This window comes from Nylanderia fulva, unplaced genomic scaffold, assembly GCF_048542155.1.
Source record: "Nylanderia fulva isolate GAGA-0341 unplaced genomic scaffold, ASM4854215v1 Scaffold9, whole genome shotgun sequence".
Taxonomy (NCBI): Eukaryota; Metazoa; Arthropoda; class Insecta; order Hymenoptera; family Formicidae; genus Nylanderia; species Nylanderia fulva.
In genome coordinates, this window is record NW_028191026.1 from 762,843 (window position 1) to 788,334 (window position 25,492).

General features: G+C 29.4%; 6 protein-coding genes across 8 annotated transcripts in view; 5 read left to right on the top strand and 1 right to left on the bottom strand.

Annotated features, from left to right (window-relative positions):
• Nucleotides 1–10,065, top strand: part of LOC114946657 (Na channel protein 60E) — a 100,591-nt gene extending 90,526 nt beyond the window's left edge. The window contains 1 exon segment of the mRNA XM_029323275.2: nt 1,409–10,065. Within this exon segment, the coding sequence (XP_029179108.2) occupies nt 1,409–1,796 (388 nt within the window). The 3' untranslated portion in view covers nt 1,797–10,065.
• A 515-nt stretch (nt 10,066–10,580) lies between these two features.
• Nucleotides 10,581–12,041, bottom strand: ND-18 (NADH:ubiquinone oxidoreductase subunit 18). Its single transcript, XM_029323070.2, has 3 exons — nt 11,900–12,041; nt 11,118–11,438; nt 10,581–10,909 (listed from the first exon to the last, which is right to left on the bottom strand). Exons 1-3 carry the CDS (start codon nt 11,956–11,958, stop codon nt 10,732–10,734), a joined length of 558 nt encoding a protein of 185 aa, XP_029178903.1. The 5' UTR covers nt 11,959–12,041; the 3' UTR covers nt 10,581–10,731.
• A 979-nt stretch (nt 12,042–13,020) lies between these two features.
• Nucleotides 13,021–14,935, top strand: LOC114946535 (mevalonate kinase-like). Its single transcript, XM_029323066.2, has 3 exons — nt 13,021–13,267; nt 13,381–14,455; nt 14,594–14,935. The coding sequence occupies exons 2-3, from the start codon at nt 13,544–13,546 to the stop codon at nt 14,867–14,869; spliced, it is 1,188 nt and encodes a 395-aa protein (XP_029178899.2). The 5' UTR covers nt 13,021–13,267; nt 13,381–13,543; the 3' UTR covers nt 14,870–14,935.
• Nucleotides 14,936–15,582: 647 nt separating this feature from the next.
• Nucleotides 15,583–18,262, top strand: LOC114946537 (mevalonate kinase-like). The gene is made up of 3 exons (XM_029323069.2): nt 15,583–16,370; nt 16,483–17,544; nt 17,666–18,262. Exons 2-3 carry the CDS (start codon nt 16,654–16,656, stop codon nt 17,942–17,944), a joined length of 1,170 nt encoding a protein of 389 aa, XP_029178902.2. The 5' UTR covers nt 15,583–16,370; nt 16,483–16,653; the 3' UTR covers nt 17,945–18,262.
• Nucleotides 18,263–19,292: 1,030 nt separating this feature from the next.
• LOC114946536 (mevalonate kinase-like) lies at nt 19,293–21,283 on the top strand. Of its 2 annotated transcripts, XM_085489718.1 has the most exons (3): nt 19,293–19,427; nt 19,698–20,641; nt 20,771–21,283. In XM_085489718.1, exons 2-3 carry the CDS (start codon nt 19,733–19,735, stop codon nt 21,041–21,043), a joined length of 1,182 nt encoding a protein of 393 aa, XP_085345844.1. In that variant the 5' UTR covers nt 19,293–19,427; nt 19,698–19,732; the 3' UTR covers nt 21,044–21,283. The 2 variants fall into 2 exon arrangements, with proteins under 2 accessions (XP_085345844.1, XP_029178900.2); XM_029323067.2 differs by lacking the exon at nt 19,293–19,427 and having other exon boundaries at nt 19,631–20,641.
• A 1,018-nt stretch (nt 21,284–22,301) lies between these two features.
• On the top strand, nt 22,302–24,907 carry LOC114946534 (mevalonate kinase-like). 2 transcript variants are annotated; one of them, XM_029323065.2, is made up of 4 exons: nt 22,302–22,566; nt 22,680–23,776; nt 23,916–24,042; nt 24,117–24,907. In XM_029323065.2, the coding sequence occupies exons 2-4, from the start codon at nt 22,850–22,852 to the stop codon at nt 24,170–24,172; spliced, it is 1,110 nt and encodes a 369-aa protein (XP_029178898.2). In that variant the 5' UTR covers nt 22,302–22,566; nt 22,680–22,849; the 3' UTR covers nt 24,173–24,907. The 2 variants fall into 2 exon arrangements, with proteins under 2 accessions (XP_029178898.2, XP_029178896.2); XM_029323063.2 differs by having other exon boundaries at nt 23,916–24,904.
• Nucleotides 24,908–25,492: the final 585 nt, after the last annotated feature.

Sequence of the window (25,492 nt, forward strand, 5' to 3'; positions counted from 1 at the left end):
AAATTAATATGTATATCGTCAATTTATGAAATATTAAGTACGAAAACAAAACTACTGCAAAAATATTTAGTTCAAATTTAATTTTAATTATACAATTACAGAGGATAAAATACACATAATATATATATATATTTATTGGCCTGAGGAGTTTGTATTATCAATTATATTCATTAACCGGCTCTATATTACATACATCGCAGTTACAATTAATTTTTACATGCCAACATATGCTCTATACGAAAGAAAATTAATCTATTTTCTTTCCTTTCCAAAACTCCTCAGGCAAGAAAACGAGCAGGTAAACCTGAATATATCTATACGTAGAATTTTTCCATTTTTATTGTTCGACTTGCATATGATGCCACATGAGATAAAAGTTGAGATATTGATTAGAAGTTGAAGTATTGTCTACATTTTATCGCCAGAAAATATATTCATTTGCCCCACACATTTCATAGTTGATGAAATTAGTGTCAGTATAAAGTTAAACGCAGATTTTAAAAATACATAATTACTTTAGCAGTAAATACATTAGCAAATTAGAAGATGCCACGGCTCATTGCGCATAATTTAATCCTCATAATAATCCATGGCTCATTATCGGTTTGCGATGAACGTAGTTAAGTGAAAGAGTATTGTTGTTATTGTTACTACATCGATTATTATATACGGTATTGATAAGCGCATTTCGTATGACATTTAGGTATATCATTAGAATAATTATCAGCATTGTGTCATGCTTCGGTCTAGCCGGCTTCAAGTAAGACACATTTTTTCCAATCGAGATATGTGATTTCGAATTCTTGCATGCAATTTTAAATCTGCATCTGTAATAATTTTATATAGCGCGTATCAAAGGCGAGAGAAAAGTATTAATTAAGAGTATTAATTCAGTATTAATTAAGAGGCAAGACATTTTATTCGTATTATTGCAAGAAGTATATTGTTGTTCCTGTTCTTATATGTATATTTATCGCTTTATATAGATAAAAATTATATAAAGCGCACGAAAATTAGGATATATTCAATTTTATCCTTGTAATCATCGTGTTTCATCCCCCGAATGTTCTTAAAAATATATTTTAATAGTTCGTTAGGGTAAAGAAATCAAACTCGAGGTGTAGCTAGAGATGTAAATAGAAAAAAAACAAAGTGTTTTTTTCTCATAAAAATTTTACGAAATAAAATTAAAAATCTCAATAAAATTTATTATAAAATTACTTTTAAAAGACATAAATTAAAAATACAATATATACGAACTTCAACTGTTCTTATGATGTTAACAAAAAATATAAAGAAAAGAATATATTTAAGAAAATAATGCAAAAACACGATTTTTTACATCTCTGGGTGTAGCGCGAAAACACAAAGGAGAAACTCGCTGATAACAATTCATCCTTGTCTGCAGATCGCTGGGTCCCACGTTGGGCCGACAGGATGCAGTGGAGAAGTATTCGGAGGAGGATGCAACCAGTCCGCCGATCTCGAAGCGCGGCTCGACTCTGAGGCCGAGCGGCACCGCTCTCTCACTGAACGCGCTGCAGCGAGACATCAAGGAGGCGTTCAACAGACGCTGCGGCAGCTTGAGACGGCGGACGCCACCGTCGGAACCGGTGCAGCTGCCGATCGAGAGCAGTAGCGACCGGGTAAGTATCCTGGTGACGGAGCCGAGTCCGGAAAACACGGCACCGCCTACGAGACCGCCGTTGATCCGGCAGCAATCGGAGGCGACGGTGGTGCACGTGCTGGTGCACAGGGAGAGCGAGGAGTATCAGGACACCCCGGACGATAGCTGATCCTAGTCGACGGTGAGCGATCACGAAGAATAGCGGGCAGCAGCGATGCGACTCAGTGATAATACATACGTAGACGTATATATATCTATATACATATGTAAACTTTTCACACAGCGCGCAGTTCTAATTAGATAGGACGATGACCCACGTGGCTTCCTCTCCCTCGAGATGGAGTTGCGTATGTGTATGCGTGTGTTAACGTGTGCGTGTGTCGTCGAAGCGTCGAATGAGAGAGACTGTAATATGTTATAGCGATGGTTCTCGGCCGAGGAAAACTAATGGCGACTCAGTAAAATGCTTCTTCTTTCGAATCGATTACGTGCTTTTGCGAATATCCGTTCTTTCAGAAGCGCATTTTATATCGAATCTGTGATTTTAGAAATAACGGATCAAAATTGGCCGATTTTGTGCTTGTAATTTACTATACGAAAATGCTTCCTAATTCTAACGATTGTCGTAGACATCCCCGTATGATCATTAGCAGTGATATTAGACTGCAAGAAATGCTAACGATCTGGCGCAATCTTGTTGTATGTAACATTTACAGTGAGATTGGCGTGACGTTTTATTCTGAACAAAAGTAAAGTTTTCGATTTACAATGCTTTTATTAGCTGAAGAATTATGCCTTGCAAAATAGTGTATAACTATAATTATAAAAAAAATTTATTGCACAATTTTTCAAACATCTGCCTAAAATTAAGAGATGTAATTCTCGAGACGGTAAATATTTACTTCATTATGAAGAAAGAAAGGTTGAGAGCCATTGCATGCAGAGAAAACGAAGAAAGGGACAAGGATGAGGTTGAAGAGAAATTTTTTACAATTTTTCCATTAAGATCATAGAATGGAACAACGTCGTTCGAGGAACCTGGATCATTACTATGTATGTTAACGCCATCTTGCTCTTTTTGAAGATGCATACGCATACCAGGTTCCCCGTAATGACGAATAAATTATTTAAAAAATTGCCAGCGTAGCGGAAATACCAGATGTAGCCGTTTTCGAAAAACGAGAGCGCAATTTGTTGCAAGAATGCATCGAAGTTCTCGAAGTGGATTGAAATTTAATCTAATAAGATTCCAATTTTTGAAAGTTAAAAATAATAAATGCAAGTTTGTGGACAGAATTTGCAATGATTTCGACGATTGTTTCGATCAATAATTATTATCACATTATTATATATTATATATAGAAAGTTGAGATTCGCAGAATATTAGATATCAGTGTATATAGTATAAATAACGAACACTTTATTAATTTTTGCTACGTAAAAAAAATCCTCATCGACGCGATTGACGAATCATTAATGATACTAATACTAGTATTAAATTCTAAGAGCAATTCTAACGCTTTTCAAGAACACTTTAAGTATATAATATAAATGTATAAACACACTTTAGTCACGCACTTTCGACACTTTTTGATTATACCTATATGTACAAATTTCAATCGCAGCATTAGTTTACATTAGCAGTCTTTTGTCTATGCCATATATAATTAGTATTAAACGTAAGATGCATAGGAAAAAAGTAATCTTGTCGAGCAGAGAGAAAAATATGTGCATAAATCGCGATGAATAAGAAATATAATTATATTATGAATGCATTAAGCTATAAATTATTCACACAAATCAATCAGCGCTAAATCGATGCTCTTACGAGTACATTCGAATTTATTGCATAATATCGATTACAAGTAACTATTTTGAGATAAAATAGAATTTTGTGTGTATGTGTGTGTGTATGTCAAAACGATGAACTTTCCTTCGAGATAGCGACTATTTCTAGTAAGTTACGCTACCCTGGTAAAAATATACTTTGGATCTAATTCGCTTCTTCGAATAAATTTTGAAGAAATTTAATCTCTTTCTCTCCCTTTTTCAACATATCTATTAATTTTAAAAATTATCACTTTATCTTTAGTCAAATTATATAAATAGCAAGACAAATCGTTGCTTTATTATTTATTTATTGTTTGTTAATAGAAAGAAAGAAAAAGAGAGAGAGAAGAAGAGAGAGAGAGAAATAATTTAGTCATTCTATATGTGGATCATGTACATGTGCCCAAAACTTTAAATCAAGAATTTTTGATATATATTAAAATGACACAAGATGGATTTTTTTCTATAGAGATAATTGGAATTTTTAACAGTAAAATTTTAAACTAATTATTAAAAAATCGCTTATGCATGACTTGTAAATGTCACGTACAAGTGTTTGCATTCATTATCTCGTTAACAATAATTAATGAGATAATAAGTACAATTATCTCATTAACCACAAGTTTATCTCAATTACTCGCTTACTACTTCGAATAACATTTCAGAACTCAGTATTACTACTAAACTCCATTAAATTATAGTAGAGCTCGTCCGGTAGCTTTTTAATACTGATTTAACATGGCTTCAGCGATATCGAGGGAGTAATATTTGCACTCGCGCGTACAAACACACACACATAGAAGCGCTTCTCTCTCAATAAGAGGATTTAATAAAACTAAATCTTTTTATTAACGCTATACATTTATACACGTCGCGTGCGATCCTTGTCTCTTACATCGTAATTAAGGGTGGTCGGACCAAATCTAGGCACACACATTCGACTCCGTTGAATGGTTTTGTTTCCTCGGGGGAAAAAAAGAGAAAGACAGAATATCTAGATTGTTAGCACATAGATAATGCAGACCGCCTGGAGTTTGCTACGAAGAACGAATTTTATCGGTATACAAAAAGAGTACTGCCTCAAATCTTAGGATAAATTACTGACGACGAGGAAGATTGAAAATAAACGAGTAAAACACAGACAGAGATATAATGTGGCTTCCTTCGGTGATCGTAATTATTATCGTGATTAAAGTATTTCGATTTTGTTTCTGATTCTCCATGATAATTTCTAACAATTGGCGGAAAAATAGATATGTGTATCTTTACTCTTTCAAAATTAAGTTTCTCCGTAAAAATGTCGAGGCATGAATGGTTTTCATAAACTGGAAACAAAAAAGACTTTTCGCGAATCAAGCTTCAAAGATGTAAAGTGGCATAAATTATCGGTCCATTTAATTTTAATTTATCATAAGTCCTATTCTATTTCAATTTAATTAAGATATTAAAACATCAAATATTTTTGAAGAATAACGTTCTTTTCATTATAATCAATTTTAATTTTTTTCACTAAAAAGATAGTGTTAATTATTTTTCTTCAATTCTCTTGGATACCTTGTATACATTTTCGATATCATCTATCATATCTACCATATAATTGTACCATTGATTACGCATGTTTTTATTCATATATGTAAAAATTGTCAAATGAACGATAAAATCAACGATCCATTTATTAGCGATATTTTTTATCTGTCTTTTTCTCGACTCTCAATTGTAATCGCATTATAGAAAGTTAGAATTTTGACAGCAAGATATTACACTTTCTTAAAATATAAAATGCCTCAATATAATCTTCTCTAGTCTTATTCATGTATTACGTTATATATTTTAACCATTTTATGAATCTCAATTTTTATTCGTATCTCGCACTACAAATGTAAAATACGTAAACCAGCATTTGCGAACGTATATAATTTATGAAAAATCTTGTATCAGAAATTGTTGTGCATTGAAGATTAAAATTACATCGAGATTGCATTAAAATCACAATTAAAAGAGGATTTCTTTGTCCTGGCTGATTGAGTTTTATGCGATCTCGATGCAATTTCAATTTTCAATATGATGGTCTAATGGACATAAAAGAGACACAAACAAAGTTTTCGAATTCGATTATTAATATTAATCGCATAATCAGTAGATTCCCTTTTTAATCATGTAGAAAAATCATCTAAAACTCGCCAACAACTCATATATATTGCACGTAGAAATTTTCTCAAGTTTTATGTCATCGTTTTCAATTCAACCAATCATACTCTTCAGAATCTTTCTTTCTCACTATAATTATAATAATTTATTGTATTTATATTTTTATGTATCAATCAATATAAGCTTCGGCTTATTTATATAAAGAATTTTGCGAAATTAATTTAAGTTTCGACAAATTGCATTAAAATAAATTGTCATTTTATAAACTCTTTTTTGGGGGAAAACAGAAAACGATGATTGAAATGGCGATCTTGAAAATATCATTATTATTTTTATCCAATAAGCCATGAATCTACGTCTTATTGTTATTATTTTAAAAAAATACTGTCTTGCAAAAAGGAAAAGCACGTGAGGCTGGCTTCTCGCTAGATTTCATTTAGAGTTCTAAACATTGTAAAAGGGAAAGAATACATGCAGGTGCACATTTTCGGATTTCCATATGTACAACGAATTATTTTTTAAGAGACACCTTGTAATTGTATTTTTTATCCTAGATAAGCGTTATATTTTGCGTGCGATATGAATTTTACGAGAAATTTTCGACATTAAAAGAAAGAGGAGATATCGAAGTCTCCTCTTTTCAGTTCTTTCTCTTCTTCATAGATGAAACGTTGCCGCTAAAATGCCACAACCTCACGCGTTGACCTATAGTGCCTATTATCAATTAGCGGACACACCGAATAATTAGATATTATTATCGAAATCCATTTTACAAGCATCTCAGCTCGCACAGGGTAAATATTTGATCGATATCCTCAGACATTTAATAACATCTTCACATTATATACATGATGAGAATAATTTTTAGGCATTTAGTTTGCCTAAAATATCACATGTAAAAATTAATTTAAAAAATGAAAATGAATCTCAGTTTATTGTTTAATACAACAATTCTTAAATAAGTAACTTTTCATCAAACATCTTTATTATTTAAAGACTTGTTTATTGAGATATCTCTTCAGGGCTGAAGAATACGCTTGAACTGATTATGTATAAAATTTTATATATATATATATATATATATATATATATATTATATAAGATTTTATTCATAAAAATAAAGACGTTTTTAATGTTCAGAGGTTTTCCAGCAGAATATACATGATACGCTCATCAGATATTAACACTATACGAGCTGGCAATGTTGATACGTTATGCATAGTGTAAATTAGATCCGCGTAGCATATTACATTACGATATATTACTATGTCGAAGACGTTAATAATCAGACCGTAGTGTACTTCTGTGCTTGACAAAAGCTTGACAATTCAGTTCGCGCAAGCTCGCGTGAGAAAGATAAAGACATAAAGAGGAAAGAAAGCGAAAGAACGTTCTCTCGATTTGACGATCTGGCGATGAATCGGCGAACGGGTCCGGGATCCTCGGGAGCTGGTTTCACGAGGCATATAACATGATAAAATATAATATATGTCAATTAAAATTATATATACATATATTAATATTATATGCATACGAGAGCGCAAAAAAAGTGACACAAAATATCTTGTCATACGATTGGTCTGTACGTACGTATATCTATGCGTATGTATGTATATATGTATACGCATATATATGTATATGCACATGGTGAAATGTTACAATACTCGTATTACCATAAAATAGAATGGAAGAGACTGGACGTGCGTATGAAATAGAGTTGCACTCTTGTATGAGGTCGCATCTTGTTCGACAACTTTTGTACAATCATACGAGGGCTAATCGCCCTGTGTAAGAGAAAATACTTTATATTAGAGCACTACATAATTTAGCCTTTCTGCGCGTCTGCGTATGTGTGCGAATGAAATAAAAATCGCGTATGCTCAAGCCTAACACACACTCGTATACTTGCTGATACATACATATATAACATATACACACGTGCGGTATAAAATATTATACATTATAAATATTATATATACATATAATTATAGATACATATATATATAAAGTCGAGATAATGAGACGACGATTTATATCACTGTTTTCTTGGAGTTACAATATCGCTCTTATAATTAGATTTAGAATCACTCCAAATGCGAAAAAGAAAGAGAGAAAGAGAGAGTTTGTAGTAAGAAGTACATATATAAAAGCGAGAGAGCAATTTACTGCTGTAAGCGCTTTTTCAAACCAGCTGCTCTCTCGCCCCTTTCTCCCCTTTTTTCTCGCTCTCGCTTAAGATCAGGGGTTCGAATCATGTTTTATCATGAGCCCCCTTCCCGCGTGCTATCGAGTTCTAAAACCATAAGATAAGGTGGGATAATGTATCGCAGATTACATATAGATGAATTGTATATTCAGATAACATAATGCACACAGGGCAAATTTCATAGGATATATATATATATATAAATATATATATATATATATATATATTTAAGCCATTAGTGTCTTTAAAATATCCGGTTGAGATGTGTATGCGATCTCTGTAAATGCGAAAAAATCTGCTCTAATTAAAGGCAATACGATGGCGGCTGCTTCTTCGAAATGTAAGGCGTTTACACATTAAATACACCTGTTAAAATCCATTGCTTTCAATCGCAGATCCCCGATGTCGTCAGAGATGCGTCTTTGAGCCTCTGCGGAAAATAGGCGAATTTTAAGAAAAGGCTTGAAACTTATATATGTCCAAAGAGAGAGGGAAAAAAATATGAAGTTTCAATTTTTAATGTTAGAAATTAATCCATTCAATCTTCACTTTCTTTCTCACATTTTTTGGCTTCTATTTTAATTTGAATGTTCGCAAAGAACAATTGAAGAGTGAAACAGTTATGATGCCTTAATCTTAGAAGCTAGAAAATACTTTTTCTCATTTAAACTTTTTCATATCTTTCAATTTTTATCGACATTAATCCTTACAGATACATAATACATAAAATTGGAAATTAGAAAAGAATTACATTCATAATCAAAATAACATTTAAACAATAAATAGTTAAATGAAAATAATTAAGTCCAACAATTTTAAAACTGCAAGATTATGAAATTGAAAAATCACACATGATTGTGTACAGCTTTTTAAAATTATTGCAATAAATTGTAAATTAAAATTTTTCAAGTGGCAAAAATCACATTTTATAATTCGTGAATATCTAAAATCTAGACATTTGCCAATTTACAAAGAAAATACCAATTGATTTTCTCAATTTGCGTATCTTTCTAGATAAAAAAATATATATATACATTTTGTGAAAAGTATAAAAGAAAATGTGAAATCCATATAAGGTGACTGTTGGACTTATATCAAGTTTAAAATATTTCATTCTTTAGTCAATGTATTTAAAAAAAACTGACGCCTATTTAGTATTAAAATGATGATTATTACAATTTGTAAAAAATGTGGAACAACCTGCATTAGTCCCAATCAAAAAAGGACCAAATTAGAGAAAATTCAGCAGCGAGATGGATCTTATATAAATCGACGATCTACAATTGAATTTCATAAAATGTTGAATCTCTCTCTCTTTTTCTCTTTTCTAATGATTTTCTTTGATTTGTTCGCCTCTTTTTTTGCAGAGCAAATACTTAGGAAATTTATAGGTACCATAAAATGTTTTACACACGATTTAGCGGTATAAACGCCTCTCTCGGGGATTCTCTCCGCGACTTTAGAGCGCGCGCAACTTGTATATAATAATAATTTTTCTCTTACTTTTTTATATTTCTTCTTTTACCATCTATTATATACTTTTCATGCGATAACGACGTCGTATTTCTCATATTCCGCTTTTATGAGATTGAACACGTCTTTACTTCGCTTTTATCCTCTTAATTATACATATGTAATTAAGGGTTCGTTGCAGCAACGCTCTCAACTAACTACGACGAGCAATTTCGCTTGTTTCCTTTCCAAATGGTGTTTAGGTGTTATACAACTTGATTTACATCTTTAATATTAATAAAAAAGAATTTTTAAGATAAAGTTTATAGATCATTTAGTTATATATTCTTGAAAAGTATGTAACTCATTGATTTCTCAACTCTTAACTTACATAATTGTTGATGCTCGTCGATATATTGGAAATATATTTCCACATTCTTTTTTTAAGTATAACACATAAATCCATTGAAAATTGAAGAGCTTTTTATATTTATGAGACATTTTATGAAACAGAAAAATTTTAATTATTGAGAATACACGAAAATGAGACACATTGATGCAACGAGCCCGAAGAGATTCGCATCATTTGATGTGACATCCGATCTACCGAGACACAATATTTGATAATTTTAGATTAGTCTTGAATTCGAATGCGTATTGAATGATATTCCTCATTTTATTCTCCGCCTAAGTCGAAGGCGCGCAAACTCGTCAATACACAACGTTGTTAACAACATTGTAGCATATAATTATAAATAATAAAACAAAACGAAATAATAATATTAGAAATGTTAAAATGTTATACTGTCGTTCTTACTGTAATGTTATTTTTTCATCCATAATCTTCTAAATTTGTCTAATATGATATTAATTCTATCATCAATATCGCGTACGCGATAATACAGATTAATATAAAAATATTTCATTTTTATTAATTTTGTATTAATATAAGATATAGTATTTCTCTATATAGCGGCCAATGTATAAGCAATTTTCGAGTTAAATTTTATCAAAAATTTCAATTTGCGCTATTTCTTTAGTAATTATAATTTCCTATTTTTTTGATTATATTAAATAAGTTTTAGATTTTTCCTATACATTTGCTATTAACAAATTTTGTCATAGTTCTGTTTTGTTTCGTTTTTTTATTTTTTCAGTCAATTTTGCGTTCAATATTTTATTTATTACATTTTTTTATTGTATGTACCTCCTCTACTTAAATACTATATATTAACTCATTACTTTGTAAAAAAATTTTTTTAAATATATGTATGCAAAGTTAATAAAATAATTTATATAAAAATTAGACACTTAAAATACATTATCCTAAATATATACATTTATTTGCATTATGATACATATTTATTGCAAGAGCTTTTATCGTAGATGACTACAATTAACGATGTATCATCATTACTATCACACAAAATTACAAATGATGAATTCAAGCTCATTATTTAGACAAAACTTATTTAGTTGAAACCCTAGTACGTTTATTCCAAGAGAAATTTATTCCATAACTGCGAGGTTTTGGTTGATTAAGATTCGGCTTCTGCACATAATATTCCCAACCCATCTTCTCACAATGCGCAATTGCCTCCTCTTTTGTTGCAAAATTAACTTGGATATTTGACATGGGATCCCCACTGAAATTAATAAATTTGAGATTTAGAAAGACAGGGCCAACTATAACGAGCATATTAAATTAGTGAGAGATGTAATGTCAACACATAATTGATTTATTTCTTAGTAAATACAATGATAAATTTGTATAAATATATAAAGCTATTATAATAGAAATATATCCCATCTAAATTTAAATATAACATTTATATATATAATATTAATACTTGCCTAGAAGTCCATCCCATCAATGGATTTTCCCAACGTTCACGTGTATCAAAGTCCATCTGCCAAAAGTGAATATTATTTGTTCCAGATTGCATGGCACTCTTGGCAGGCTGATAAATCCGTACTCTACGTGTCTTAATATGTTCCTCAGGAACACCAGATACATATCCTACATCTTCGTCAGTTACAGTGATCGGACTCTTCAATGCTTGTAGATATTTGATCTCTTCTGGCGTCTGTAAAGTTTCTTGAAGATCCTTACGTTGTGTCAAGTCTAATTTCGTTTCTATCTCTGTACTTTTACTTGAAAATAATCTGCTCCATCTGTATTAAACAGAAAAAACCTTTAGAATTTTATAAATGTCAATTTATCTTTTAAGCTATATAACTTTATATTAAAGTTTAATTAATATTAAAGTTACATATTTATACCTGTCATATTTTAATTTATAATTTAAGTTTACATATATATTATATATTTTTCTAAAGTGAGAGTTCAACGAATAAGTCGTTGTCTTCAATGCTATAAATGTATAAGATTCCTGACTAGTACGCTTTGTTATAAACAATGTTACAAATGTATTACATGGCTATTATATCTCTGACAGTTAGAATTTCAAAATATATACGTACATGTAATATGTACATAAATACATACATTTCATGATAATATTTTGTGAATCTAATATATTACAATCTATTATGTAAACTCTTATGAGGTTATGTTGCGTTTATTTTTTCTATCACATGGAATACACATTTGAAAAATATTACAGTACACTCACCTAAGACCGTTTTCGTCAATTACAATCGCACATTGTCGTAATAATGCGCGGGATGCCATTTCGTTAAGAAAACGTAAACAACAAGTCGAACGCAAACCAACTGCAATAACTGTGCAAGGACGACTGACCTGACGGCAAAACTAGTTCGCATGCTACCGATGCGCGGCGCGACGATCGATGTATCGATATATCGATGTATCGATGTCTCGATATATCGTTCGTCGCGCCGCGCTTCGGCGGCATGCGAACTAGTTTTGCCGTCAGTCGTCCTTGCATATAATTACTGCAGCTCATTAGCATTCGATTCTAATTATTGTTATTCACGTTTTTTAAACAAAATGGCATCCCACGCATTATTACGGCTACGTCCAGGTGTAACTGACGAAAAGGTAAGTTTGTGATATTGTTCAAATGTATACTTAAATTATACCACTTGAAGCAATTGCAAATGTTCACTTGTTAGAGCGTAAAAAAAATAATAAAATAAATAATATGATAATCATTTCAATTGATTTGAGCAATACGTAGTGATAGCTCGAAGAAAAAATATATTTAATTGTATTCCATTTCTTTACTATCTTCAATTTTAGAGCACATTTGGAAACCTCTGAACCCTGAGTGTCGTTCTATCTTTCTTCATCTTTTCGTAAATGACAAAGATATATAGAATGATACACTCAGGATGCTCAAAGTGATTTTTTGCTTTGATTTATGAAAGGTTTAATAAAAAAATATAAATTATACATATATCCGGAATAATTCTCTTCAGCAAGATTCATGTCATTAAATAGAATTAAGCTTTAAATATATAAATGCAATATTATATAACAAAAATAGCGTTTTAATTATTGGCACCAAATAAAATTATAATATTAAATTAAACAAAAATATAACTTATACAGTTATATGATTATATTAAGCATAATACAATATATATATTTATATGATGCATATCAATTATGTAACAAATTGTACGAATTATTACGAATATACTTATGTACTCAGATGATACACACGAACACTTATACATATATTTAAAAATATTGATAAAGTTTGACATGATAGTTTATATTTAAAGATATGACATCGGAATAATGTTATTATATGTTCCAAGACGAAATCAATCACAACGGAGACGCGAAAGTGTACTGGAAATACAAATACTGTTGTGTGTGTGATAACAAACGTTTCAAATTTTTATGTAATCAAAATTTTATTAGTGACCTTCATTTTTCGTGCCGACGTTATCAAGATTGTATAATTAAAAATGTATAGAAACTTTTGTGCCGTGCTTTAAAAGAAAAAGTCAAGACATGAATCTATTAATTAACGAAAACAAGAACATATAACAAGAATTTGATGGAATATGTAAGTACATTAATTTAAATCTACTTTGTGAAAGCATATTAATTTAATAACTTATAATTAATGAGATATTTTTGTCATATAACTAACACTTTTCGCATTTTTAACATTTACAGAACGAGAAGAAACGACAAATATAATTTTTAAAGCTTCTTCATATCACGAGAATATATTCTTCACGGTGTTAATATATATTTATAACAAATTGCGCAAATTTTATAATTCGCCGTTTTCACAGTTACATCAACTCTGTAAAGAAGAAATATTTTAATTGATAAAATGATGGCTAGTTTTAAAATTTCCGCACCAGGAAGAATTGTCTTATCAGGAGAACACATAGCAGCGTACAAAAAACAATTTCTTGCAACTAGTTTAAATCTTCGTACACATCTCGAATTCTGCGAGCTACCTAACACATCGGAAAACATTATTAGAATAGAGTTCCTTACTTTGAATCTAGCGAAAGATATACCTTTAAAAGATGTTAAAAACTTTTATTACGAAAATGTTGAAGACATTATTTCAAATCCAATCAACTTGAATGATTACGTGAAATACCTGATCACCGTTGTAAAATGTATGTGGACGACAAATTTTGAAAGATTTAGCTTACAAATGTTCTTTTTCTTGCTTTATTCTGTCGCTCACCATGAACATCTCATGATAAAACCTTTTCACGTAAAAGTGTCCACGGATATGTTAATGGGAGCTGGTCTTGGCAGTTCGACATCGTTCGCGGTATGTATCGCAGGTTGTTTTCTTCATTGGCAGCGTTTACAGAGTGGTTGTTGTCATACTGAATTTAATGATGCTGATTTAGCGTCGATTAAAAAATACACTATATCCTGCGAAAAAAGTATGCAAGAGTTTGCATTTCCGGACATCGATGCCCACATTTGCACATACGGCCAAATAGCAAAATGTCAACGCATCAATCACGAAATATATTTTATAGATTCCACGGATATGGTACAAATAAATATTCTACTGATCGATTCAAATATTCATGAAAGTAAGTCCGTACGAGCGCAACAAGTAGCAACGCTGAACGATACTGCTCACAACTTTCAATCTATATTAAATGAATTAGAACATGAGGCAATAACTATGCATTATTATCTTAATTCACTAAGTAGTGTCATCAGACTGACCCATCTATATGGCGATGAGCATCCTAACTATAATTCACTGGTATCTTTTTTGGTTTTATTTAACAATTATATTCAATTTATTATATCATATTCTTTGATATTGCTGCGTTGACAGAATTAAGTAGTATTTATAATTATCTACTTAAAACTGCATCTGTTTTATAACTAATTTTTTCAGATTTCTAAAGTGATGTTATGCATTGATAATAATCAACGATTGTTGAATATAAACAATTTATCGACTGAGATAATTGAAAATATTTGCGAGATTGCAAGAACGCATGGATTAGCGGGAAAACTTACAGGTTTTGGTGGTAATTATGTATACATTTTCCTACCACCGGACAGCACTCTCTATGATATCACGAATTTTTCGGCGCATTTGCATGCATGTCATTTTAATTCCCTAATATGGACCACCATCAATTCTAACGGAGTGAGAATTGTTAACTGATTTAACTGTATTAAAATTATCATGTTTATGAATGACTAAATAATAACAACTATAAATGTAAAAGAATGTGAGAAGATTATTAACTAATTTCTATAATATTTTAAAAAAAGTATGAAATATATTATACAATTTTGTTTAATGTACACATATATCCTACTACTTAATTATAGCTTAAAAGATTCTTAATACTATCGTTTTGAATTATGAAATCAAAGCTGAAAAATCATTGAATATTTTTCTTTTTTATTGTACTCTATCTCATTTCTATTTCGAAAATATAAGTGAAGTAAAGTAAAAATATTACGTCAAACTCATGCGCTTTAATATACGTACATATATACAGAACACTTTATGGATATGTAAATTAATTAGTATACAGAATGTTTCATAATTTAAATTACCATGAAAAAAATATTATCCATCATAATTTAATTTTAGTTGTCACCATATTACTACTGAAATTTAGTTATCATACTTAAATTTTAACTATAATTTTAGCTATAATAAGCTAATATTTCTTCTAATAAAGATTATATCAGTTAAACTATAGTTAAATAACTTATTTAATATTAAAATATATATAAAATTATATAAACTAAATTAGTTAAATAAACTATATAGTTATATACATAAATAAACTATAACAGGCCAGAGACAGCAAAAACTTAGTTACAATGGTTAATATTTTTTTCTTGATAGAAACCAATTTGTATATAAGAAATGAGTCAAACAGTTATATATTTATATGAATATATTTTTTCTGCGATGCTTGAGAAAAATAATTATGAAATAAAACCAATAATCAGCGTGTTCATACAGTACAGTATTTACCTGTTAACTGCAAAGTTGAGTTACATTACTATTCTATGTTACATATTATTCGCCGCATGTCTTATGGATGTACACATATGTAAACATTAGAGCAGATAATATTATTTTTATTTGATAATTTTTCTTCGTTAAAGCATTTGGATACAGTATTTCAAAATGTTTAAATTTTCATTGGGCAACAACGTTACATAATTTATGAGCGTAAATTATTAAGCAAATATACCAAATAATATTTAAAACATGTCTACAACAAGAAGAGAGTTGATTTTTGATATCGAAATTATTTCTTAAATTATGTATATACATATATTCTATAACGACTTGTATTAACTCTGATTAAAACATTAAAAAAAGTCTAACACTAGGATATCCATAAAGTCATGACTTCGAGGTAATATTATTATATGTTTATAAATTTGACTGACGAAATCAGTCACAGCTAAAACGCGAAAGTGTATTGATAATATAAAGACTGGTCTGTGTGTCACAACGAACGTTTTAAATTTTTATTATTACATAGTGACCTTTATTTTTCTCGTCTACTTTAATATAAAAATTTAATAATTAAAAATGTATAAAGACTTTTGTGCGGTATTTTAAAGAAAAAGCCAAGACAATAATTAATTGATTAATAAAAACAAGAGCACGTAACGAGAATCTGATAGAATATGTAAGTAACATTAATTTAAGCATTTACTTTGTATGCGTATCTATTCGATAACTCATACTCAACCAGATATTTGTCATATAACTAACACCTTACGAATTTCTAACATTTACAGAACGTAAAGAAACGACAAATATAATTTCTAGAGCTTCCTCACATTACGAGAATATATTTTTCACGGTTCTGATAAATATTTGGAAAGCCTGTGCAAATTTGATTATCGGCCGATTTCTGTTCATCGTTACATCAATTCTGTAAAGAAGAAATATTTTAATTGATAAAAAAAATGGCTAGTTTCAAAATTTCCGCACCAGGAAGAATTGTCTTATCCGGAGAACACACAGCAGCGTATGGAAAATATTATATTGCGACCAGCTTAAATCTCCGTACCACTCTCGAATTCTACGAACTACCTAATACGCTACAAAATTTTAGGATTGAATTCCCTAATGTTAATCTAACACGAAATATATCTTTAGAATTAGTTACACGCTTTTTTTCGCTTCCAAATATTGAAGACATTGTTTCAAATCCAGTCAAATTGCTTGAATACGTGAAATACTTTACCACTCTAAACGGTATGTGGATGATACACGAGCAGAGATTTAGCTTACAAATATTTTTTTTCATGCTTTATTCTATCACTCACTGGGAAAAACTCAAGATAAAATCTTTTTACATAAAAGTGTCCACGGAATTACCCGTTGCCAATGGACTTGGTAGTTCGACATCGTTCGCTGTTTGTCTCGCAGGATGCTTTCTCCATTGGCAGCGTTTACAGAGTGGCTGTAATCATATTGAATTTAACAATGCTGAATTAGAGTCGATTATAAAATACACTGTGTCCTGCGAAAAAAATATGCAAGACTATGTATATGCGGAATTCGATGCCCATGTTTGCACATACGGCCATATAGTAAGATGTCGACGTATCGATCACATGTTATATGATATAGATTCCTCGGATTTGATAGAAATGTATATTCTACTGATCGATTCAACTATTAGTATAAATAAATGCATGCGAGAGGAACAAGTAGCATATCTGTGCAATAATTCTTCCGACTTTAATATTAAATTAGATGAATTAAACATCGTGGCAGGAGAAATGTATAATAATCTTATATCACTAAGTAATGCTATCAGAGAAGGCCATTTGGACTATATAACAATATTGGTATGTTTCTTGTTTTTAATTAACAGTTATATTATTTTACTTCTAATATTTTGCTGTGTTAACAAGACTCTGCAGTATTCTGCCAAAAAATGTATGTGTCTTATAACTAATATTTTTTCAGTTTAATATGATCAGGTCATGCGTTGAGAAGAATCACACATTATTAACTGAATATCGTTTGTCGGTTGTGGCATTTGATTTGATTTGCCAGAATGCAAAAAAGTTTGGATTCGCGGGAAAACTTACAGGTTTTACTACTGTGTATGCATACATTCTGCTACCACAGAACGTTAAAATTGATGACGAAATAACGAGTTTAACGGCGTACATGACACAAAGGACTTTCAGAGTCTCAAAAAGGATCAAAATTAATTGTGAAGGAGTGAGAATTGTTAATTGATTATATTAAAATGATTGCGATTATAAATGTTTATATTAAAGATAGCTTAAAGATTTCTTAATAACTTCGCGTCGTATTGAATTATGAAATCATAGATGAAAAATCATTGAATATTTTTCTTGTAAAATATATGGAAAAGTATTAATTTCTTTGTATTCTATCTTAGTTTAGTTTAAAAATATAAGCGATGCTGCGTTGACATAATGCGCTATAGTAAATATAAAAAAATTTTTAAGTTATAAATTAATTGATATAGAATGCTTCGTAATTTTTAAATTATATATAATGCAATTTGTGCTTAAAGAATGAATCGAGAATAGCTTTAAGCTAATAGGTAATAAAATTAAGCTATAGAATAGCTAAATATAAAAAAAATTTTAAGTTATAAATTAATTGATATAGAATGCTTCGTAATTTTTAAATTATATATAATGCAATTTGTGCTTGAAGAATGAATCGAGAATAGCTTTGAATATATTTTTTTCTGCAAAGTCTAAAAAAAGAAATCAAAATTATAAGAAATTGTGAAATATACAATTAGCATTATTTATTTCATAGATATATATTTGTTAGCTGCGAGATTTCCATATTACATGCCATTTCACGCATATCTTATATATGTATGTTTGTAAGAAAAATAAACGTAGTTCAGAAATTTCGGTTTAATATATTTTTCCTTTGTGTTGAGCATCCAGAATAGTATAAAACACTTTTTCTTTACTTTAAATTAATGAAATATAAAAATGGACAATTCTTTCTCATGAATTCTGTCAGTAAATACGCGAATCCTGACATTGTATCTTCAAAATTATAAATAGATAAATGAGAATGTCTAATCCGTAAAAATTTCTAACGATAAGTGATAAATAGAATTAATAGAAAATGAGAATTGTAATAGATTTCCGGTATATTTAATAAATTTTGTAAGAGAGCTATTTATTTTTTTATATTATATTTAAAATGGATATTTTTTATATTTGTTGTATGTAAAATTTATACTTAAACGATACATGCGAGTTTCAATACAATATTTTAAAACTATGATATCAAACATTATTGAAAACATGTCTTCGACATAAATGATTGTTTTACGATATTGATAATATTTCTTAAATTATGTATAAGAATATAACCAGTCTACTTAACTCTGATTGAAACATCAAAAAGTCTAACAGTAAATGATATAAAAAGTCATGACTTTAGGATAATGTTATTATATATATATATATATATATATATATATATATATTTAAAAACAAAATCACGCAAAAATGTACTGGTTTGGATGCGATAACAAACTTTTAAACATTTATTATTATATGTACATAGTGACCTTTATTTTTCTTCTCTAGTTTAATATAAAAATTTAGCAATTAGAAACGTATAAAAATCAATCTTCGAGCAATGCTTTGAAACAAAAAGGCAAGACAATAATCAATTAATGAATAAAACAAGAGCATATAACGAGAATCTGATTGAATATGTAAGTACATTAATTTACGTATTTACTTTCTATGCATATCCATGTAATGTTTTATAATCAACGAGATATTTTTGTCATATAACTAACACTATACGCATTTATAACATTTACAGAACGAAAAAAAAAGAACAAATATAATAATATTGTATATAATTATATATAATTTCTAGAGCTTTCTCACATTACGAGAATATATTCTTCATGATTTTGATATATACTTATTTATAACAAATTGCGCAAATCTTATAATTCGCTGTTTTTTGTTCACAGCTCTGTAAAGAAGAAATATTTTAATTGATAGAAAGATGGTTTGTTTTAAAATTTCCGCACCAGGAAGAATTATCTTATCCGGAGAACACATAGCAGCGTATGGAAAACAGTTTCTTGCGACCAGCTTAAATCTTTATACCCATCTCGAATTCTGCGAGCTACCTAATACACCGGAATACAATATTAGAATAGAGTTCCTTAATGTTAATCTAGAACAGGATATATCTGTAAGAGAAATTGAATGCTTCCTTTTACGTGATAATGTTCAAGACATGATTTCAAATCCAATAAACATGCATGAATACGTTAAATACTTGATCACCGTTGTAAAATGTATGTGGGCGACACCCCAACAGAGAGTTGGCCTACAAATATTTTTTTTCTTGCTTTATTCCATCGCTCACCGTGAACATCTCACGATAAGACCTTTTTGCATTAAAGTGTGGACAGAATTACCACTCTGCGATGGTCTTGGCAGTTCGACATTGTTCGCGGTTTGTCTCGCAGGATGCTTTCTCCATTGGCAGCGTTTACAGAGTGGTTGTAATCATATTGAATTTAACAATGCTGAATTAGAGTCGATTATAAAATACACTGTGTCCTGCGAAAAAAGTATGCTAGACTATACATTTGCGGAGGTCGATGTCCACGTTTGCACATACGGCCGAATAGTAAAATGTCACCGTAGCGATTACCAAATATTTAATATAGATCCAACGGATATGGCAGAAATGAAAATTTTACTGATCAATACCAATTTTCACCTAAATAAGTACACACGAGCGGAACAAATGGCAACGCTGAACGCTAGGACTGTCGATTTTCGTTCCATATTACTTGAATTAGAAATCGTGGCATTAAAAATGTATCAAAATCTTGAGTCACTAAGTAAAATTATCAGACAGGGCCATTTATTTAGAATTCCTCGTGAATACAATTTAACGGTAATTTTTAAAACTTTTATATGATTCTATTTATTATATTATATTCTTTAGACTTGCTGTATTGACAAGATTCTGCAATACATAATTATCTACTTGAAACTTCATCTATTTTATAACTAATTTTTTCAGATTTCTCAAATGATGTTATGCATTGATAATAATCAACAATTGTTAAATAAACTTCATTTGTCGGCTGAGACAATTGAATATGTTTGCAATATTGCAAGGAAGTATAATTTAGCGGGAAAACTTACAGGTTTTGGAGGTAATTATGTATTCGTGCTGATACCACCGAACGTTACTGATGAACAAATCAGTAATTTTACGGAGCAGTTGAGTGCAAACGGTTTCAAGATCCAAACTAGGACCACCATCAATTGTAGTGGAGTGAGAATTGATTGATTATATTAAACTTACCGCAATTATAAATGATTAAATTGTAACAACAACCCAAAACCTTGTAAAAGGATGTGAAAAGATTATTCGGAAACAAAATTTCTAAATGTTTAATTTTTCATTAGGCAATAACGTTACATAATTCATGAGCGTAAATTATTAAACACGATGCAAATCTCTAAATTATAGCATGTTTTACTTTTTAACACATAGAGAAAAAATTTAATTAAGTTAAACAAAAATAATATTTTCGGTATACTTTAGTATTATTGAAACTAGATATATGATAAGATTAATTAATTTTTATAAACATTCAGAGGAATTTACATACTTTTTTAACTTTTAACTTCATTGTATTACGTTAAATTTCATTATTTAACTTGTAAATAGAAACTGGAAACCATAATAAAGATAATAAGATATTTGTTAAATTAGCATATGAATTACGTTATTGTTTAAAAAATGACAGCAAAGTGTTTTATTTTGTGCCATAAATGACTGTATAAGAATTACTACGATGTAAATTAACTACCAAAAATTGATTTGCACAATAGCTAGAGATTGCCTAAAGTAGCAAGATATCCATTTATACGATTTCCTTTCTTATATCTTTAGTTTCATATACTTAAAAAAAAAATATTTATTTGTATTCCATTTCTTTGTATCTTCAGTTTTATATACTATAAAATTATAAATTTAATGAAAAAATATGATTATATTAAAAGATATAGATCATAAGAGAATTATATTACGGAATAAATTTCTTCAGTCAAAGTTCGTCTTAAATATTATTAAGCCAAGTTTTTAGTCAAATTAAGTTTTGAATAAGAAAAATAGCGTTTTTTATATATTTTAGGTCAATTAAAATTATATTCATCAAATTTAACAATAAAATATTATCACTACATATTTGTATATCATTATACCGAGCAATATAATACAAAATAACAAGTACACGAGCGAAATACTGTAAAATAAAATAAATTGCATCAAAGAAATATATATATTTATATATTTATCGTATATGATATTACGCATTTGTACTTATACAAAATATATATACGTTCTAATACATATCTTTCAAAATTATATCATATATTATTTGAAACATGTCTACAAATGAAAAGAGAATTAATTTAGAATATTGAAAAGATTTTTTTTAATTATGTATAAGCATATAAGCTAACTATTTATCTCTGGTCAAAGCATCAAAACGTGTAAACAGTAAAACATACACAAAGTCATAGCATCGAGGTAATGTTATTATATATGTTTTATAACGAAATCAGTCATAGCTGACACACGAAAGTGTACTGATAATATAGAGACTGGTTTGGATGCGATAACAAACGTTTTAAGTTTTTACTATTATATATGACCTTATTTTTCTTGTCTACTTTAATATAAAAATTTAGCAATTAAAAAAGTATAAAGTTCGACTTTTGAGGAATACTTTGATAGAAAAAGTCGGGACAATAATCAATTGATTAGTGAAAACAAGAGAGTGTAACGAAAATCTGATGGAATATGTAAGTACATTAATTTAATTATTTAATTTGTATGCGTATACATTCGATAACTTAAAATCAATGAGATATTTTTGTCATATAATTGATACCATACGCATTTCTAACATTTACAGAACGCAAAGAAACGACAAATATAATTTCTAGAGCTTCCTCACATTACGAGAATTTATTTCTCACGGTTCTGATAAATATTTAGAAAGCCTGTGCAAATTTGATTATCCGCCGGTTTCTGTTCATCGTTATATCAGTTCTGCAAAAAAGAAATATTTTAATTGATAAAAGAATGGCCAAATTCAAAATTTCCGCACCTGGTAGAATTGTCTTATCCGGAGAACACATAGCAATATATGGAAAACAGTTTCTTGCGACCAGCTTAAATCTTCGTACCACTCTCGAATTCTGCGAGCTACTTAATGTACCAAAAAGCAATATTAGAATAGAGTTCCCAAATATTAATATAGAACAGGATATATCTATGGAAGAAGTTGAACTCTTCTGCTCTCGTCCTGATAATGCAGACATTATTTCAAATCCAAATGACATGTTTGAATACGTGCAATACATGATCACTGTTAGAAAGTGTATGTGGACGACAAACCAGCAGAGATTTAGCTTACACGTATTCCTTTTCTTACTTTATTCAATCTATTATCATGAACACCTCGAGATAAAACCTTTTCGCGTACGCTTGTTCACCGAAATACCCAACACAGCTGGTTTTGGCAGTTCGACATCGTTCACGGTATGTGTCGCAGCGTGCTTTCTTCATTGGCAGCGTTTACAAAGTGGCTGTAATCATATTGAATTTAACAATGCTGAATTAGAGTCGATTATAAAATACACTGTATCCTGCGAAAAAAGTATGCAAAAGTTTACATTTCCGGACGTCGATGCCCACGTTTGCACATACGGCAAAATAGTAAAATGTCAACGTATCGATTACAAAATATATAATATAGAGCCCATGGAAATGGAAGAAATGGATATTCTACTGACCGACTCCGATGTTAAGCTAGATAAGTATACACAAGCGGAACAAATAGCAATGCTGAACGTTCAAACTCCTGCCAATTTTAATTCTATATTAAATAAATTAGAATTCCTGACAATAAATATGTATAGCAGTCTTAAATCATTAAGTGATGCCATCACTTCGACCAGTTTACATTTAGAGAGTGAAAGTTCTCTTCCCCCGAATGTGAATTATTGGGTATTTTTTTGTTTTTATTTAATAATTATATTATTCATTTATTATATTATATTCTTTAGTTTCATTGTGTTTACAAGATTCTGCAATACATAATTATCTAATAGAAAATGCATCTGTTTTATAACTAATATTTTTACAGTTTAAGAAGGTCACGTCACACATTAAGGATAATCAACAATTGTTGAAGAAATATAATTTGTCTGCTCAGAAATTTGATGATATTTGTCAGATTGCAGAAAAATATGAACTAGCAGGAAAATTTACAGGTTTTAATAGTAGATATGTATACACTCTACCACCACCAAACTGTGCTAGCAATAATGTGGTCATCAACTTTCAGCAGAATTTACTAAGAGAAAATTTCAAATTGCCAAAGGAAACCAGCATCAATTGTGAAGGAGTGAAAATTGAAAATTAATTATATCAAAATTATCACGATTATAACTGACTTAATAATAACAAATATTTAATTGTAAAAGTGTGTGACAAGATTATTAAATTAATCTCTATGATATTTTAAGGAAAGCAGGGCGAACAATACACTATTTTGTTTAATAAATACATATATATTCTGTTGTTTAAATGTGAAAAAGCTATGATATTGTAATCGATATTTAAATTCATATTTTCCAAACATTGCTATTATTTATTATTAAAAAATCGATCATGACACATACGCGGAAAAATATAAAATTTTGTTGCAACGAACGTTTTTCAATAACAATGTATTTATCATATTATATAAAATTTGTGCATATTTCTTTTTATACAGTATAATATAGTTTCTATTGTTGAAAAAGAGTATTATTCAGGTTTGTGTGTAGAGCCTTAAGAAAAGAGCAGTTCCAAACAAAATTTATGGCCATTTTGATAATATCTATAACAAAGACAACACACACATATACATTTAATTTTTGATGACTTCCTGTTCAACGTTATGTCTGTCTGTCTTTTTACAGTGCAAATATTTTTATTCATAAAAAAAATAATCAAATTCTAAATCTATATGATAACAAAAATGATTGTATTCATGTGACATAAAATAATTAAGATAATTACTTCCATTGGACATTGAAAATGTAATGACACTTTGATGAAAAAAATATTTATTTGTATTCCATTTCTTTGTACCTTCAGTTTCATATACTATAAAATTATAAGTCTTAATAAAAAAATAAAATTATATTAACATAGATCATATCGTAGAATTATATATTCCGGAATAATTTTATTCAGCCGAAATTCGTCATAAATATTATCAAGTCTAACCAAATTTTTAATTCAAATTAAGTTTTGAATAAGAAAAATAACGTTTCTTATATATTTTAGGTCAATTAAAATTATATTCATCAAATTTAACAATAAAATATTATCACCACATATTTGTATATCATTATACTGAGCAATATAATACAAAATAACAAGTACACGAACGAAATACTGTAAAATAAAATAAATTGCATCAAAGAAATATATATATTTATATATTTATCGTATATAATATTACGCATTTGTACTTATACAAAATATATATACGTTCTAATACATATCTTTCAAAATTATATCATATATTATTTGAAACATATCTACAAATGAAAAGAGAATTGATTTAGAATATTGAAAAGATTTTTTTTTAATTATGTACAAGCATATAAGCTAACTATTTATCTCTGGTCAAAGCATCAAAACATGTACACAGTAAAACATACACAGAGT